The 13,412-nt window shown below is 49.1% G+C and overlaps 1 protein-coding gene across 1 annotated transcript; it reads left to right on the forward strand.

Annotated features, from left to right (window-relative positions):
- The first annotated feature begins 1,894 nt into the window (after window positions 1-1,894).
- Window positions 1,895-12,198, forward strand: TLX1 (T cell leukemia homeobox 1). Its single transcript, XM_077822731.1, has 3 exons — window positions 1,895-2,369; window positions 6,120-6,321; window positions 11,976-12,198. The coding sequence occupies exons 1-3, from the start codon at window positions 1,895-1,897 to the stop codon at window positions 12,196-12,198; spliced, it is 900 nt and encodes a 299-aa protein (XP_077678857.1).
- The last annotated feature ends 1,214 nt before the right edge of the window (window positions 12,199-13,412 follow it).

The following is a 13,412-nucleotide window of genomic DNA, read 5'->3' on the forward strand; positions in this document are numbered from 1 at the left end:
GAGCAGGTAGGGAACAGCCCCGGGACAGAATGGCCTTAAAAATGCCCGGGGAACCGCCGGCGGATGCCTCTGGCTGGCTGCTGTGAGATTAGCCCGTTGGAGCGACCTTTGTGTGGGCGCAGAGAAACAGCCCTGGACCCAAACCGGGGAAAGGACCGATCGTTTTTAACTGCTTACACACGTGCGTTCAATTGCAAAAGGTCGGCCTTCAGACCTGCCTCTCCCACCGCTCCCTGCGGGTGCGCTTCCAGGCTCTGCACAAGTCGCGTCCAAGCGATGCCCATCGCCAGCGCTAGGCCAGTGGGTTTAGCTACCTACCCCTCTTCTTCGGTTTCAGAGTAGCAGCGTGTCAGTCTGTATTCGCAAACAGAAGAGGAGGACTTGTGGCACCTTAGAGACTAACCCATTTATTTGAGCAGAAGCTTTCGTGATAGTGGGCTGTAGCTCATGAAAGCTCATGCTCAAATAAATGGGTTGGTCTCTAAGGTGCCACAAGTCCTCCTTTCCTCTTCTTTGGGTTATCCGCAGAGGTTGCCACATATGACTGATTTACTCAAATCAAGGGAGCATTGGTTTGGGGTCCATCTTCATTTATCCAGTCTGATGCAACCTTTCTATTACCCCCACCCCGCAGGGCCCGAGCTGGGAGTACCGGGGTAATGGTCGGTGTGTAAAGAATCGGATTGCTAATTTAGTTACAGAAGGGACAGGCGAGTCACTTCTAAAGTAAATCGTGGGTGCCCGAGATAAACATTTTACATATAATATAAAACGATGTATTTATATTTATACAAACAACACAGGATATTATATATCCTCTGTAAATCCTTTCTCGTAGAGTATTATGTATTTAGATTTCCACGAACAAATAGATCCATCTATCCATCTCCTTTGTAAATCTTCTGCCTAATCTTGTATTATGCATTTCGATTTCTACTAATAGCACGGTGTATATAGATACATCTCCTTGGTAAACCCTCTGTGGACTATTTTGTTATGTATTTAGATTTCTACAGACAACAGATTTTTATATGAAAATCTAAATACCGAATACAATATTAGAGAACGGATCTATACAGGGACAGCGATCCAGATATGAGATCCCTCACTTTTTCATATTTCTGCCCCCTCCACTCCTCAGACTTTGGAAAAAGAAAGGAGCCCCCCCCCTCCCTTCTTCTCCCCCAGCCATTGCAACTCCAGCGCCGATTAAGCTTTTACCTTCTTTGTCTGGGCACGAAGGGCTTTGCACAATGGCAGCAAAATACCTGCAGCTTTCCACGGGGCGGCGGAAAGGCACTCGTGTCTGTTACACTCTTCCAGGGCTGGATGGGAGGAACGAGAAATACACCGGGGGGAGGGTGGGGGCGTGTGGATGTTTAGAGAAAACGTGAGCTAGTCAATTGCACAAATAAACAACCGGCAGTTGCAAGCTGCCTCCTTTGCGCTGTAGCTGGGGTGACTTGACTTTATAAGGCTCTGGCTAGCCTGGGGTTTTTTGGGCTCTGAAAGAAACTCCTTTTCTCCCCTCTCTCTCTCTCTCTCTCTCTTCCCTGACTGTCATTCATTCAGCTGCTCTCAGGATCCAGCCAATGGAGACCCAGGGCCTAGAAGTATCAGGCCTTCTGGTAACATGATTGATGCCCTCGCAGCCGAGCCAGAGTCCAGACGCTCGCACACTCTCACCCATTCTCTCCCAAATCTCCCCTCTTGCTTTTTTCCAGCCCTTCCTTCCCCGCTTCCAGCCTCCTTGGAGGCTTTGGGGCGAAGCGAAGCGAGACCGGAGCGGCGCGCGGTGTAAATCTCTTCCCTGATCCGGCACTGGCCTGGAGCAGGGTGGTGGTGGGGGGACGACCCACCTTTTGTGTTGTTTAGGGGGATTACCAGCGGCAGCATGGATCACATAGGGGCTCACCACCTCCACCAGAGCCACGCCGAGCCCATCAGCTTTGGAATCGACCAGATCCTCAACAACCCGGACCAAGGCAGCTGCATGATCTCCGGCTCCCGGTTGCAGGACTCCTCCGACTACGGCTTGAGCTGCATCGTGAGCAGCGCCTACAACACCATGACCGGCAGCTACGGGGCGAGCGGCGGCTCGGCCGGGGCTTACCCGGGCGCCTGCAGCATGGCTTCCCTGCCGGGCTCCTACAACGTCAACATGGGGGTGGCCATGAACGGGAACGGCCTGAACTCGGCGGGGGGCGTGATCCGGGTGCCGGCGCACAGGCCGCTGGCTGGCGGCGGGCACCAGCCCCTCTCCACCGGGATGCCCACCGTGCCCTCGGTGAACGCCATGAACAACCTCACGGGACTCACTTTCCCCTGGATGGAGAGCAACAGGCGTTACACGAAAGACCGGTTCACAGGTGAGTCCCGTCCCCTGGCTTCCAGAGCGGGGCAGCCCGGCTCGCCTGCCTCCCTGTCGGGATCACCGCCGCCGCTATGCCGGGCCCGCCTGGGGCGCGACGGCAGGCTCCCTCCCCGCTGCACCAGGCAGCCCTGTCCCCTGGCCTCCCCCTCGCTGCCCTTTCCAGACGGCCGGGATTGGCCGGGCGCGCCTGCCAGGGCGTGATCCACTGATTCCAGGGTGATCACCGAGACCCCGGCCCCGCTCTCCAGGTTCCGAGCAATGGGCACAGAGAAGCAAATCCCTGCATAGAATTAGTCCCCGGCCAGCCACTGAGGCAGAGAGTAATGAGGCCGACGAGGAAAGGAAGAATCCTACCAAAGGATGCAGCACAATTAGCGATCCGGGGGTGAATCCACCTGAACGGGATTATTTATTAATTACCGGGGGGTTGGGACGATTCCCCAAGTGCATTTTGGCCATTGGGTGCAAAGATAGCCAAGGGAGAGCAGGGTTTATAAATGAATCAGTCAGTACAGATACGTTTTGACTAAGAAAGCACAGTTAGGCTCTAATAATAACAACAATAAATTCACAGTGGGGGGGGGGTCACATTTAAACCCTTTAAACTCACCCCGAAAATAGTTGAAAAAGTTTTTCAGGCTCAGATTTTTCAGGGGGGTTTAGCTCAGAAAAGAATAGATTATTTGTTTATCCCTAACTTCTCATGGAAAGAGAAGGCTGCTCACGGATTTATTTTTAAAGTGAGGGTTTAATGTCGGCACATTATTGCGGGAGGGATAGTCCAGTTGTTGGATCTAGTAACAGGCAGGCACCGAGAGGGAACTGGAGTTCTCTCATTTCGTTATGGCCAGGCCCCAAAAGGAATTTCATGTTTCTATGATTTTTAACAAGTTTTTGTCGTAGTTTTTCTTCAGGGAAGATTACGGATCAATGTAAATTTCCTCTGCGAAACTGTGTTTTTGCAGTTCCCAAGCGAGCCTAATGCAGAATATAATAATGAACAGACAAGGCGGCTTCCTCCCACAGGGCCGAGCAAAACATTTAAGTGCTGCTCTTTCGCTTCACTTCTGGGGTCAGTTCTCCACCATTGCCCGCACCCCCAGACCCGAAGCAGTGTGGAGTGGGCGGCTGGATGGCTGTTTGGGTGTGAACTGGGAAACGAACTCAACACCAGAATGAGTGGGTTGAAAAGGCAGAAAAATTGTAAAATGGGGAGAATCCGTCCCCTTTAAAGCAGCTCCTGGTTAATTTACACTTTCCAGTGTGACCAACTGGGATTATTTTTAAATCTAATTTTGATATGATATCAATTTACTCATATAATTAAAAATACAACCGAATGAAGTCTTTATCTACTTCCCAGGGGGATAAGGCTCAATTTAATCATTGTTTATAGAGCGCGTTGAGATCCCGGGATGAAAGGCGTCGTTAGAATTGCCGAATATTTCAGCTCTCTTACTATTTACACAGGCAAAACTGTCCTGGCCACAAGTGGGGCTTTCCCCTGAGTGGGTCCCGGGGAATAGAACCCATAATAAAAGTGCGAGAGGTGGAGAATTAGGCTGGTTTAGGACAGATGACGGCACCTAGAAATGTCATTGTAGAAACACTGCACAAAAGGCTTCCCAGAGACAACATCGGGTGGTATTATCCGTTGTTATTACTGCTGAGTATTAAACTCGGCAATTGGATGGGTTTCAAGACGGTAAATGTCTACCTGTTGGAGACAGGGGACAGATCATTCCATCTGGGAGGTACTGTACCTTTTGCCCTGGAGTAACTAACTCTTTGCCATGTGCTCTGGCCGCTAGATAGGAAGTTGTTGCGGCATCCATTTCACAGTAGTAATGGGGGCGGGGGGGGGGAGGATTAAATGCATGATAGATCCTAGTTAGGCAACTATCACAAAAGGCCGTTTTGCCTGAAATTGACAGCAAATGTCCCCCTGTCATCTGAGTTTCGTCTGCTCTGTGGAAGGAAGGTACTGCCTAGCTTCCGGACCGACTAGGTGCTCTAAAAGATTTAGGGGCCTATATTTTTCCATTATCTGCCAGCCTGATTATATATGTGTCGGAACAGGGAGGAGGGCAGACGCTTCTCTGCGCTGTCCGGAAGAGGGACTGTCAAAATGGGAGCTTAGTTACAATAGCAAGCGAGAGGGATGAGAGGCCCTGCAGATAAGGAGAGGAAGATATGCGTAGACAGAAGACGGTTTAGATCGCCCTAATAACAGTGTTTTCCTATCTTCTCCGCTGAATGGGCGACGCCCTTGAACCTCACTTCAGTGCATCCGGCCTAGAGAGGTTGTTCGACAACTAATAAAGACAGATACAATTTAATAAACAGCCACGCTACTTCCGGGAGCCTTTTCTGTATTTATGAAGCTCTCATCGAAATTATTTCGACCCACCCCAGCGATTCCTGCGTATAGTGAGAAAGGGGGAAAGTAAACACGCGTTTGTGTTCCGTGGAAGTTGGTGCAGGATCAGATTTTAAACTTAGTTCTACATCAGGACGAGGTTGGATATTCGTGTTTAAAGAGAATTCTGTGGGTAAGGTCCTTCCTAATTCAGGGGAAATAGATGATCAGTTATGACAGAAACTTTATTAATGGGATTAAACAGCGCGACCAAAAGGAGAGATATAGATATATATAGATATAAAACCCCAGACCAAAAAAATCACCTTCATATACACACCAGGGACTAAAACAAATCTGAACTGTGGAAATCTGTCAATATCAGAGAGATCATTCATTCCACAAAGTATCGGGCCCCCCGCATCCGATTTATTAACCCAATAGCCCGTGTTTGTGTTAAATGGATTTGTCACATTCAGAGCAATCCAGGAACTTTCTTGGGGGCGGGTAGTTTCCCTCTTTACATGAAATAAACAGACGCCCCGAGCTGTATTTTGAACAGGCGCCTGACGCCGACTTCGTCCAAAGGCGGCTCTCTGAGCGCCTGGACTGACCGAGAAAATCAAATTCCCTAGCCTGAGAAATGGCCAAGGCTCCCCTTTGCGATGACAGGCAGACCGTGCCCCCGGAAATGCCGCCGGCTGGGCACCCCTGGGTGCGGCAGCGAATTAATCCCTGTCCATCCCCCCCGCCCTGGTTAGCAGGCAGCGGGACAGCTGGGGGTGCATCACGGGGGCGCCTGTTTTCGCGCTTTGGCCGGGGGAAAGGGCAGTTTGCTGCCAATAACAGACACGCGTTCAGACAGATCTCGGTAGTTAGCACAGGGGACTCGGCGCCGATCCGGCTCCCACGAAGTCACTGCGGGACGTGGGGCCTTTCCTGCTCTTCCAGCAGCACCAGGCGTCTTCCCACCGCGCATTACTAACATCTGCCGCTCCTGGTCCTTTCTACACCCCCAGCCCCAGAGGGAGACCCGCGGAAGGGTTCGGGGCTGAGGGATGTTGGTGTCTCAGAGGGCCCGGGCCGAGAGGGTGTTTATTGCGGGGGAAGGGTAGGCCTGGGGCGGGCGGGGGTGCTTTGCAGCATGCTATTAGCCGCTATAGCTCGCCCAGGGCAGCATGGGCTCTGGTAACAGCCCCCCCTCGGCCCTGCTTCCCAGGCCAGGCTCTGCCCACTCCCCTCGCAATCTCTCTCTGTGTCTGTCTCTGCTATTGCTCGTGGACCCCTCCTGATATTTTGCTGCTTGCTTCTTTGCCCCCCCCCACCCGCCCGCCCCGTCTCCCACCCCAGTGGCCCTCTCACCCTTCACTGTAACACGCCGTATAGGTCACCCCTACCAGAACCGGACGCCGCCCAAGAAAAAGAAACCCAGGACGTCTTTCACCCGGCTGCAGATCTGCGAGCTGGAGAAGCGCTTCCACCGGCAGAAGTACCTGGCCTCGGCCGAGCGGGCAGCCCTGGCCAAGGCCCTCAAGATGACAGATGCCCAGGTGAAAACCTGGTTCCAGAACAGGAGGACAAAATGGAGGTCAGAAGCGAATCCCGCCCCTGGGGGTGTATTTGGTCTGGTGTGTGACTGTCTCGGATGTCTTTGCACACTGTCCGGGGTTGGCTGCCTTGGTGGCGCGCCCCTCTGGGCTTCGCCCGGCCTGTGTCCTGTTACTGCGCGGGCAGCCCTCGGGGCGCCACCCGGGTGCTGAGCTAGGTGGGTGACAGAAGTTTGCCCCCGCGGGGTGTGGGTTTGTGTCTCTCCTCGCACGCGGCTGCCCTTTAAAGGGTTTCCGAGTCGGAGCGTTGCCCCTTTGAAAGACAGGCCCCGGCCCGCGCTAAGCTGAAAACGGTCTCGGTTCTGTTCAGCAAAGCCGGGTGCGCTTCCCCGGGGCGGGGGGCTGTGGGCGGTCGATGCATGGGTCCGGCTGAGATGAGCGCTGATGGGGGGGATCCGCACACGCGGCGCGGTCCCTTCAGACCCCACAGCCGGAGAGAGAGGTCTACGCTTGGGTGAACTGGTCAGCGCGGATAACTCCGGAATCAGCGACCTGGCCCAGCGCCGCAGCAGAAGTGAAGTGCAGTGGGGAGGCAGGACACAGGAAAGAGCGCGCCGGCATGGCATTGCGTGTGACTCCGCTGGGATCCGGCCAAGTGGAGGAACGGGGTTCAGGAAGGGTCCAGAGGGGCAGCCCTGTTAGTCTGTGTCAGCAAAACCAAGGAGGAGTCCTTGGGGCACCTTCCAGGCTAACAGATTTGGTTGGGCATAAGCTTAAATGTGTTCGTCTCTAAGGTGCCCCGAGGACTCCTCCTTGGTTTTGGTTTTGGTTCAGGAAGGTGTTTCAGACCCCAGTTTTTTCTCTCTTTGGCGGGATCCTTTTGGTTCAGTGCTTTAAAAAGTACATAAGGTATTAAATGGAGCAGACTGGTGTCCCCAAACACCAGCCGTTCTCTCCATCTGAACTTGTGAGAAAAACACGCCCCTTCCCAGATATATTCATGGCCGGCCAACAATCAGTGACAGTGTTTGGGACAGTGGATTTCTGATGGACTCTCTCTACTCCCCCCAGAGCGAAGGCAATTTATACCAGCTCCGGATCTTCCCCCGAGTCCTTCTCAGGGTAACAGTTCTTTCCCCGGTGTCTTTAAACTGGCCTGGTAGTTTTATACAGAGAACAAGAAGGGCCAGTAATAATGGGAAACCATTTCAGGAGGAGAAAAATCCGAACGAAATTATGTTTCGTTTTTTTAAAAAAACGAGGCTACCCAGTGGGGAGGCAATTTTTACTGGGAAAAGGCATCTTCGGGGTGTATTCTGGGGAGTTGTAAGTACTTGGGAGGAGAAGGAAAGGTACAAACTCGAGCATGTCATTTTGACTCTATGGCCCTTGGGGGTGTTTCTTTTGTTGTATTTTGTCCGTGATTTGTACTGACCAAAAAGCGGGTGGGTGCCTACGTGGATCTGTAATGATAAATGCAGCGTTTTGTGAATACATGAGGCCCGGGTCAAGAGGCATAAGAGGGAACCCTGTTTTCCTGGGCCATGTGGCAGTAGCCTAGGATGGCCTCGCGTCAGGGACGCTTTCCAGAGTAGCTAGAGGGGGTGAATGTGGCCATAAGCCATCCCCCCTGTGTCATGACGGTATGAACTGAGCTATTCATTTTCACACCAGCAACCAGAAAATTTAGATTAGTAATACGGGGACTGTGGATTTCAGTACCGTGCCCTAAAAAGACAGCAATATGAGCTGATATTTATTTGAACAGCCTCAGCAGTCCTGAAAGTGCAGGGGAAATGAACTGCTGTAGATTTTGAAGCCTTTGAAGTGATTGGCTATGCTAAAAGCGAGGGATTTTAACTTTGAAAAAATCCCGTTGGGGTTTTGTAGTTACACAAAGGACGTTTAAGAAATGAAACCCGTCTTGTTTTCTTTACTTACCCTCCCATGCACAGTACCAACCAAGAAAGGGTGTGACAATAACCATTGTTCAAAAGGAAGTTATATATATATATATATAATGGTTTGAAATCTCTATCGTGAAGTTCTGAATTATTATTGACTTGAGTTTTAAAGGACTAGAGGGTTATTTTCTCAAGTCCTCCGCAAAACAAAATATACTGTCTTCTTGGTTTTTTTAAAAATCATCTTGTGTACATTGGATAAAGCTATTTATAATCCACATTAGATCAGCTCTTATTTAGAATAGATTGATCTCAATTTGCTTCTAAAAATCTTTCATGCACAGTAGCATTACGGGGTTAAAAATCCATTTGCCCTTCCTTGCTATAAGTAAGATTTCTGTTTGCATTAATGGGGAAAATGCCACAGACAGATAGAGGTGAGTTCTCGGGTAAAAATAGAAGAATACAGGCGATTGTATATAATATTTAGCGCGAGAATTGCACACACCAGCCTTTGCTAGGATGTGCCAAAAAGGAATTGGAAGACAGATGTTTCAATAAATACACGAGGTTTAATGGAAGCTCTTTGAGTATGAAATAAGTCTCCCTGTGTTCCGAGCTCAATGAGTCTAGAGTCAATTATTGTATGTTGTCAACTCCAGGAGTTAGAATCGAAGTTGGTAGATAATGTAATTGCCTTCAATGGCTCTCACACAAACAGGCAGCTGGAGAGTGATGTATTCATTGCAGAGGAAGAGTTTTTGCGGCCCCAGAAGGGAAACAGGAAAGAAGTGAAATTTTAAAAAGTTAACTACAGACTAACATTCTCTGATCATTTGAAGCAAACAATAAATGTATATATCACAAGTCACCATGGCCTTAGCGCTCTAATTTAACTGCCAGGGAGTCCTAAACCGCCGGTCTACAAGTTATACAATGGGAAGCTATTTAATAGGGGTGGGAATCCAAAAGGGGACAATCGCCAGAGTTTTGTGTACACAGGCAATTGTTGCAAACAACCTGCAATTGCCTTAATAATACTTAATTCTAACCCCAGAACCTCCTGCTGGGGACAGTGCAACGAACGGTGAAGTCAGCGACAAGACAGACTTTGAAATCTGGGCCAGTCCTTTCGCGGTGGGACCTGGCAGGGCCGGGAAGGGGCTCTAGGGGAATGAGATCGATACTGGTCGGAAGGAAGTTAAAAATCGCAGCAACTGCGCGATTTGCCAGAGCGTCAGGGAACAGGGACCAAATCACTTTCACCGAGTCCTGTTCGGTCACGTTCAGACCTGGGCCATTGAAATCAATGGGGAAAGCGTGTGGTGAGTAGAAGGGGACCTGGATCGGGGCCATACAGTGGTATAGGGTCCGAGTCTTAAATCCTCACACGGGTAAAAATCCCATTAAATGATCGCTCCCGTGTCTTTTACTACGTTAGGCGCCGATCCTGAAAAACTCCCATCGGAGCAGGATACGGCCGGGCCCCGGGCTAGACACTTCATATTCGTGCTGGGGGGAAGGTCTTCCATAATTTACAAATTTGCAATTAAGGCAATGGGCTGCATTTAATAATTATTACTAATATGTTGCCCTTCCGTTGCAATATTTAAATAAATTGCCTGGATCCTGGTGTTTTTGCACCGTGGGGTATTTATTTCTCTCTTGGTTTGAAACGTGACTTATTTATTTATTTGTTTTGCTGCGAACTGTGTTAACTGAGAATAACGTACCAGCGTGAAATTAATAATCGGTTACCACTAATTATAAAGGAGACGGCGTTACATTTCTCGATGAAGTCAAAACAGTATTAAATATGCATTAAGAGTAAAATTGCTGTGGAAGGAAAACTCGTACATTATTTATGAAATTCTTTCCTCGTCTCTTATTCAGAAGATAATTGGCTGCATACGCTGAATTTTGTCCTGCTTTAACGCGGCACTTACTGGTGGTGGTGGCTGTCTTGAAGTCGGAGAAGAAGTTTACAGGGCTGTCTCCGATCCCATGAAGCTACACCTGACAGTTGTCAAGAAATTAATGCCATCCAAAGCTATTTTACACCGTGTCTTTAATAAAAACCGTGCCTCGGAAGTGCTTTTACCGAATGAAATAACACGGTGACTCGGCTACATAATAAATAATGCCTGGTAAATCAAGCGGTGTGGGTCAGGGAGGAAAGAGAGGAGATCAGATACAAAAATGTATATTTCATGCTCTTTGTAGATGTGAAAGATACATGCAGTGGCTCTTGTCAATAACATGCCACTGTATTTGAGCTGAGAATCAACTTGGCGTCCCTGAGCTTTCTACAGCCCGCAGGACTCCAGTTTCCCACAGATAACCCAGCACGTCTCCTTTTCCCCAACCCTAGTGGGTTATGAACTGAAACCTTTCAGGGCAGCGATAGCAAAAGGAAACCCAAACAAACAATAGTTTCATTAGAAATTGATTTTACAGCAATGCATTACAAAGTGTGAAGGATCAGTGCAGAGCCAGGAAAGTGACAGATAAGGCCATAAATCTGCTAATTACCACCAGAGAAGCACAGAAATAGCAGAGAGGGAAGGAATTTTTGTTGGCTGATTTTGGACACAGGGTTGATAGGCAGAGGAAATGCCTCTGCTTTTCATACCCGGATACCCCCCAAACAGAGCCTTGCTGTACCTCAGAGGGAAAACACAAAGGCCTAATATGCCAGGAAAACTTAAGCTGGGTGGCGCATGCATTCCCGGGGCCTTTGATTCATTCAGATATAGTGCTTTCCATGCTGGATACTCCAAAGGGGGGAGACAGCACCATGGAACCAAGCTGCACAATGGGGTGAGAACTAGTCCGAGTTCCCATTTGACTCAGTGAACTTCCAGCTGTCCTGTCTGATTTCCTAGGGCTGGCTAGCCCCCGGGGGAACATAGTGAAAAGTAGCTGGAAGGGCAGTGAGTTGAGCCCAGCCACAGACACTGTAACCTGAGATCCACAGTAGGCCACATGGTTTCCAGGAGAGAGAAGACCAACCCTGGTGTTCCACTCTCTACAGTGTATACAGCTTGAGGGATGAACCAGAACTTTCTTCCTGGTTCTATCCTGAGAGCCTCACCTACCGAAGCGAATGGGGTTTTGCCTGAGAAAGAAGCGCAGGTTTTGGCCAAAGTTATTTCAAGGGGCCTAACTGGGCACCAAGGAAAGGGGCTGCGTGTGCGCCTGCCGTGGGGAGTGCTGTGCCACAAGGGATCTCCCCGGAGACCAAAGGGATTGGTCACTTCCCACAAAGCTGTGGACAATGGAGCTCAGACACTGGGCGAGTGGAGGAAATCTGCCTTTCCTTCGGACCTCTCTGGAATAATTTCCCAAGATCCCTGGCTGCAGTCATTTGCAGTAGGCTGGGGACCATCCTGGAGAACAGGGAACAATCCTGCATTGGCCAGGGGAATGGGGTGGGGGGGGAGGGGGAGATTTGACTTAGTTAGGTCTCTTCCAGCTCAGTCTTCTCTGCTCCTATGGACAGTCCGTATCTTCCTCTATGAGAACATGTCCTGCACCCGTGGCCACAAAGGAAGCTTTGGATTTTGTATGGTACTTTCCCTTTTCTTAAGGAGGGTAATGGAAAGACAGTGTGGTCCAGTGGCTAGTGCCCTGGGCTGGGACTCAGGAGACATGGGTACTATTCCCCGCTTTGTGGCCTTCCACAGGTCTCTCACTGTGTGTCTGTATAGGGCCCAGCACAGTGAGGCCGTGACCTTGGTAGGGCAGCTCTATCATGACATAAATCATTCATGATTATTGTTTTCTCCCAGACGACAAACTGCAGAAGAGAGGGAGGCCGAGAGACAGCAAGCCAACCGCATCCTCATGCAGCTCCAGCAGGAGGCCTTCCAGAAAAGCATCAATCAGCCCCTCCAGGCAGACCCCATCTGTGTCCACAACTCTTCCCTCTTCGCCCTCCAGAACCTCCAGCCTTGGTCTGATGACTCGTCCAAGATCACCAGCGTCACCTCCGTTGCCTCTGCTTGTGAATAGAGCCCACAATCCAGTGGTCCCCCCACGCACACTGTGTTACGAGCCACCCAAGCTTCAGCACAGTCGGAAGCATCCTTCTTCCCAACAGGAAACTACCCCTATACACTGTCACCCAAGAGCCCCACACTTCCAATGTGCCGAGACAGCAAATATCCTCTTGGCAGGAAGCAGGGGAGGGGGGAAAAAATAAAGTCACCTGCGGGATTATTCAGATAAAAGTGGCGTTTCCCTTTTTGTCTTTTGAAAGTCTCCATTACGGACAATGGACAACAAGGAGCTCCCTTAATTATTCCCAGAAAGTAAAGATATGTTAGCCCCATGTCATCCTCTCAGAATCCATGGAGGAAATCTTCCCTGGATTCTGTCTGCAGCCAGTGCAGGCCTTTGGTTTCTTTGTATACGTTTTTTTAGACTGGTCATTTAAAATGAAATAATTCCCCCTTCCTTGAAATGGAGCTTTGACGTTTCTTTAACAAACCCCCTCGCCTCCACCTGGGTCATTGGCGCAAAAGAAATGCACAGACTGGATTCAACAAATGGACAAAACAGCCCAGCTTTAGTCTTTTGCCTGGTGATTTCCACGTGCAGGGGAAGTGAATTCCTTGGATTTCACCTAGGAATGTCTCTTCCTCCTTTTAATTATTATATTTTTCCAGTGGGGGAATAAGAGAGGAAACTGACGGACCTTTGAAGATAGTAAGCACCATATTGCAAATAATTGTATGAAGATTCCAAACTGTTTCCCTGGATACTACATACTCTGCATTGATCAACTTATATTTTAATAACTCTTGAAACATCTGTGGCATTCTGCAGAGACAATGCAGTTTCATTCAGTGGATTATTTTGGTATTATTTACAAATGTTGTTCAATATTTTCTTTTACTTCTTTTGCTCTAGATGTCAGCTTAAGTTGGGGGGAAATCTTTCACTTTCAGCTGTTTCTCTCATTTCTTTAATTGTATTGAGGGAAGGAGACATGCTTAAGTCAAGCACTTCTTATAGCAAACTCCAGGAATATATATATAGATATATATACACAGTATATATTTTTCAGTTACTTATAATCTAAAACAGCACTGCCAATTTAAGCAGCTGGTACAAACAATCAATCAAAAATATTTTCAGTGAGATTTTTAAAGGCATTTGTTTGTTTGTTTTAAGTTATGCACTTCTAAGGTGTTTCATGTGTATTCATTTTATAAAGTGCTTGT

Source organism: Eretmochelys imbricata, chromosome 7, assembly GCF_965152235.1.
Source record: "Eretmochelys imbricata isolate rEreImb1 chromosome 7, rEreImb1.hap1, whole genome shotgun sequence".
NCBI lineage: Eukaryota > Metazoa > Chordata > Testudines > Cheloniidae > Eretmochelys > Eretmochelys imbricata.

Coding starts and splice junctions, on each gene's coding strand:
- TLX1 (XM_077822731.1), top strand. CDS start 1,895: ATGGATCACATAGGGGCTCACCACCTCCACCAGAGCCACGCCGAGCCC. Junction 2,370..6,119: donor CACGAAAGACCGGTTCACAG/GTGAGTCCCGTC, acceptor CACGCCGTATAG/GTCACCCCTACCAGAACCGG. Junction 6,322..11,975: donor AACAGGAGGACAAAATGGAG/GTCAGAAGCGAA, acceptor GTTTTCTCCCAG/ACGACAAACTGCAGAAGAGA.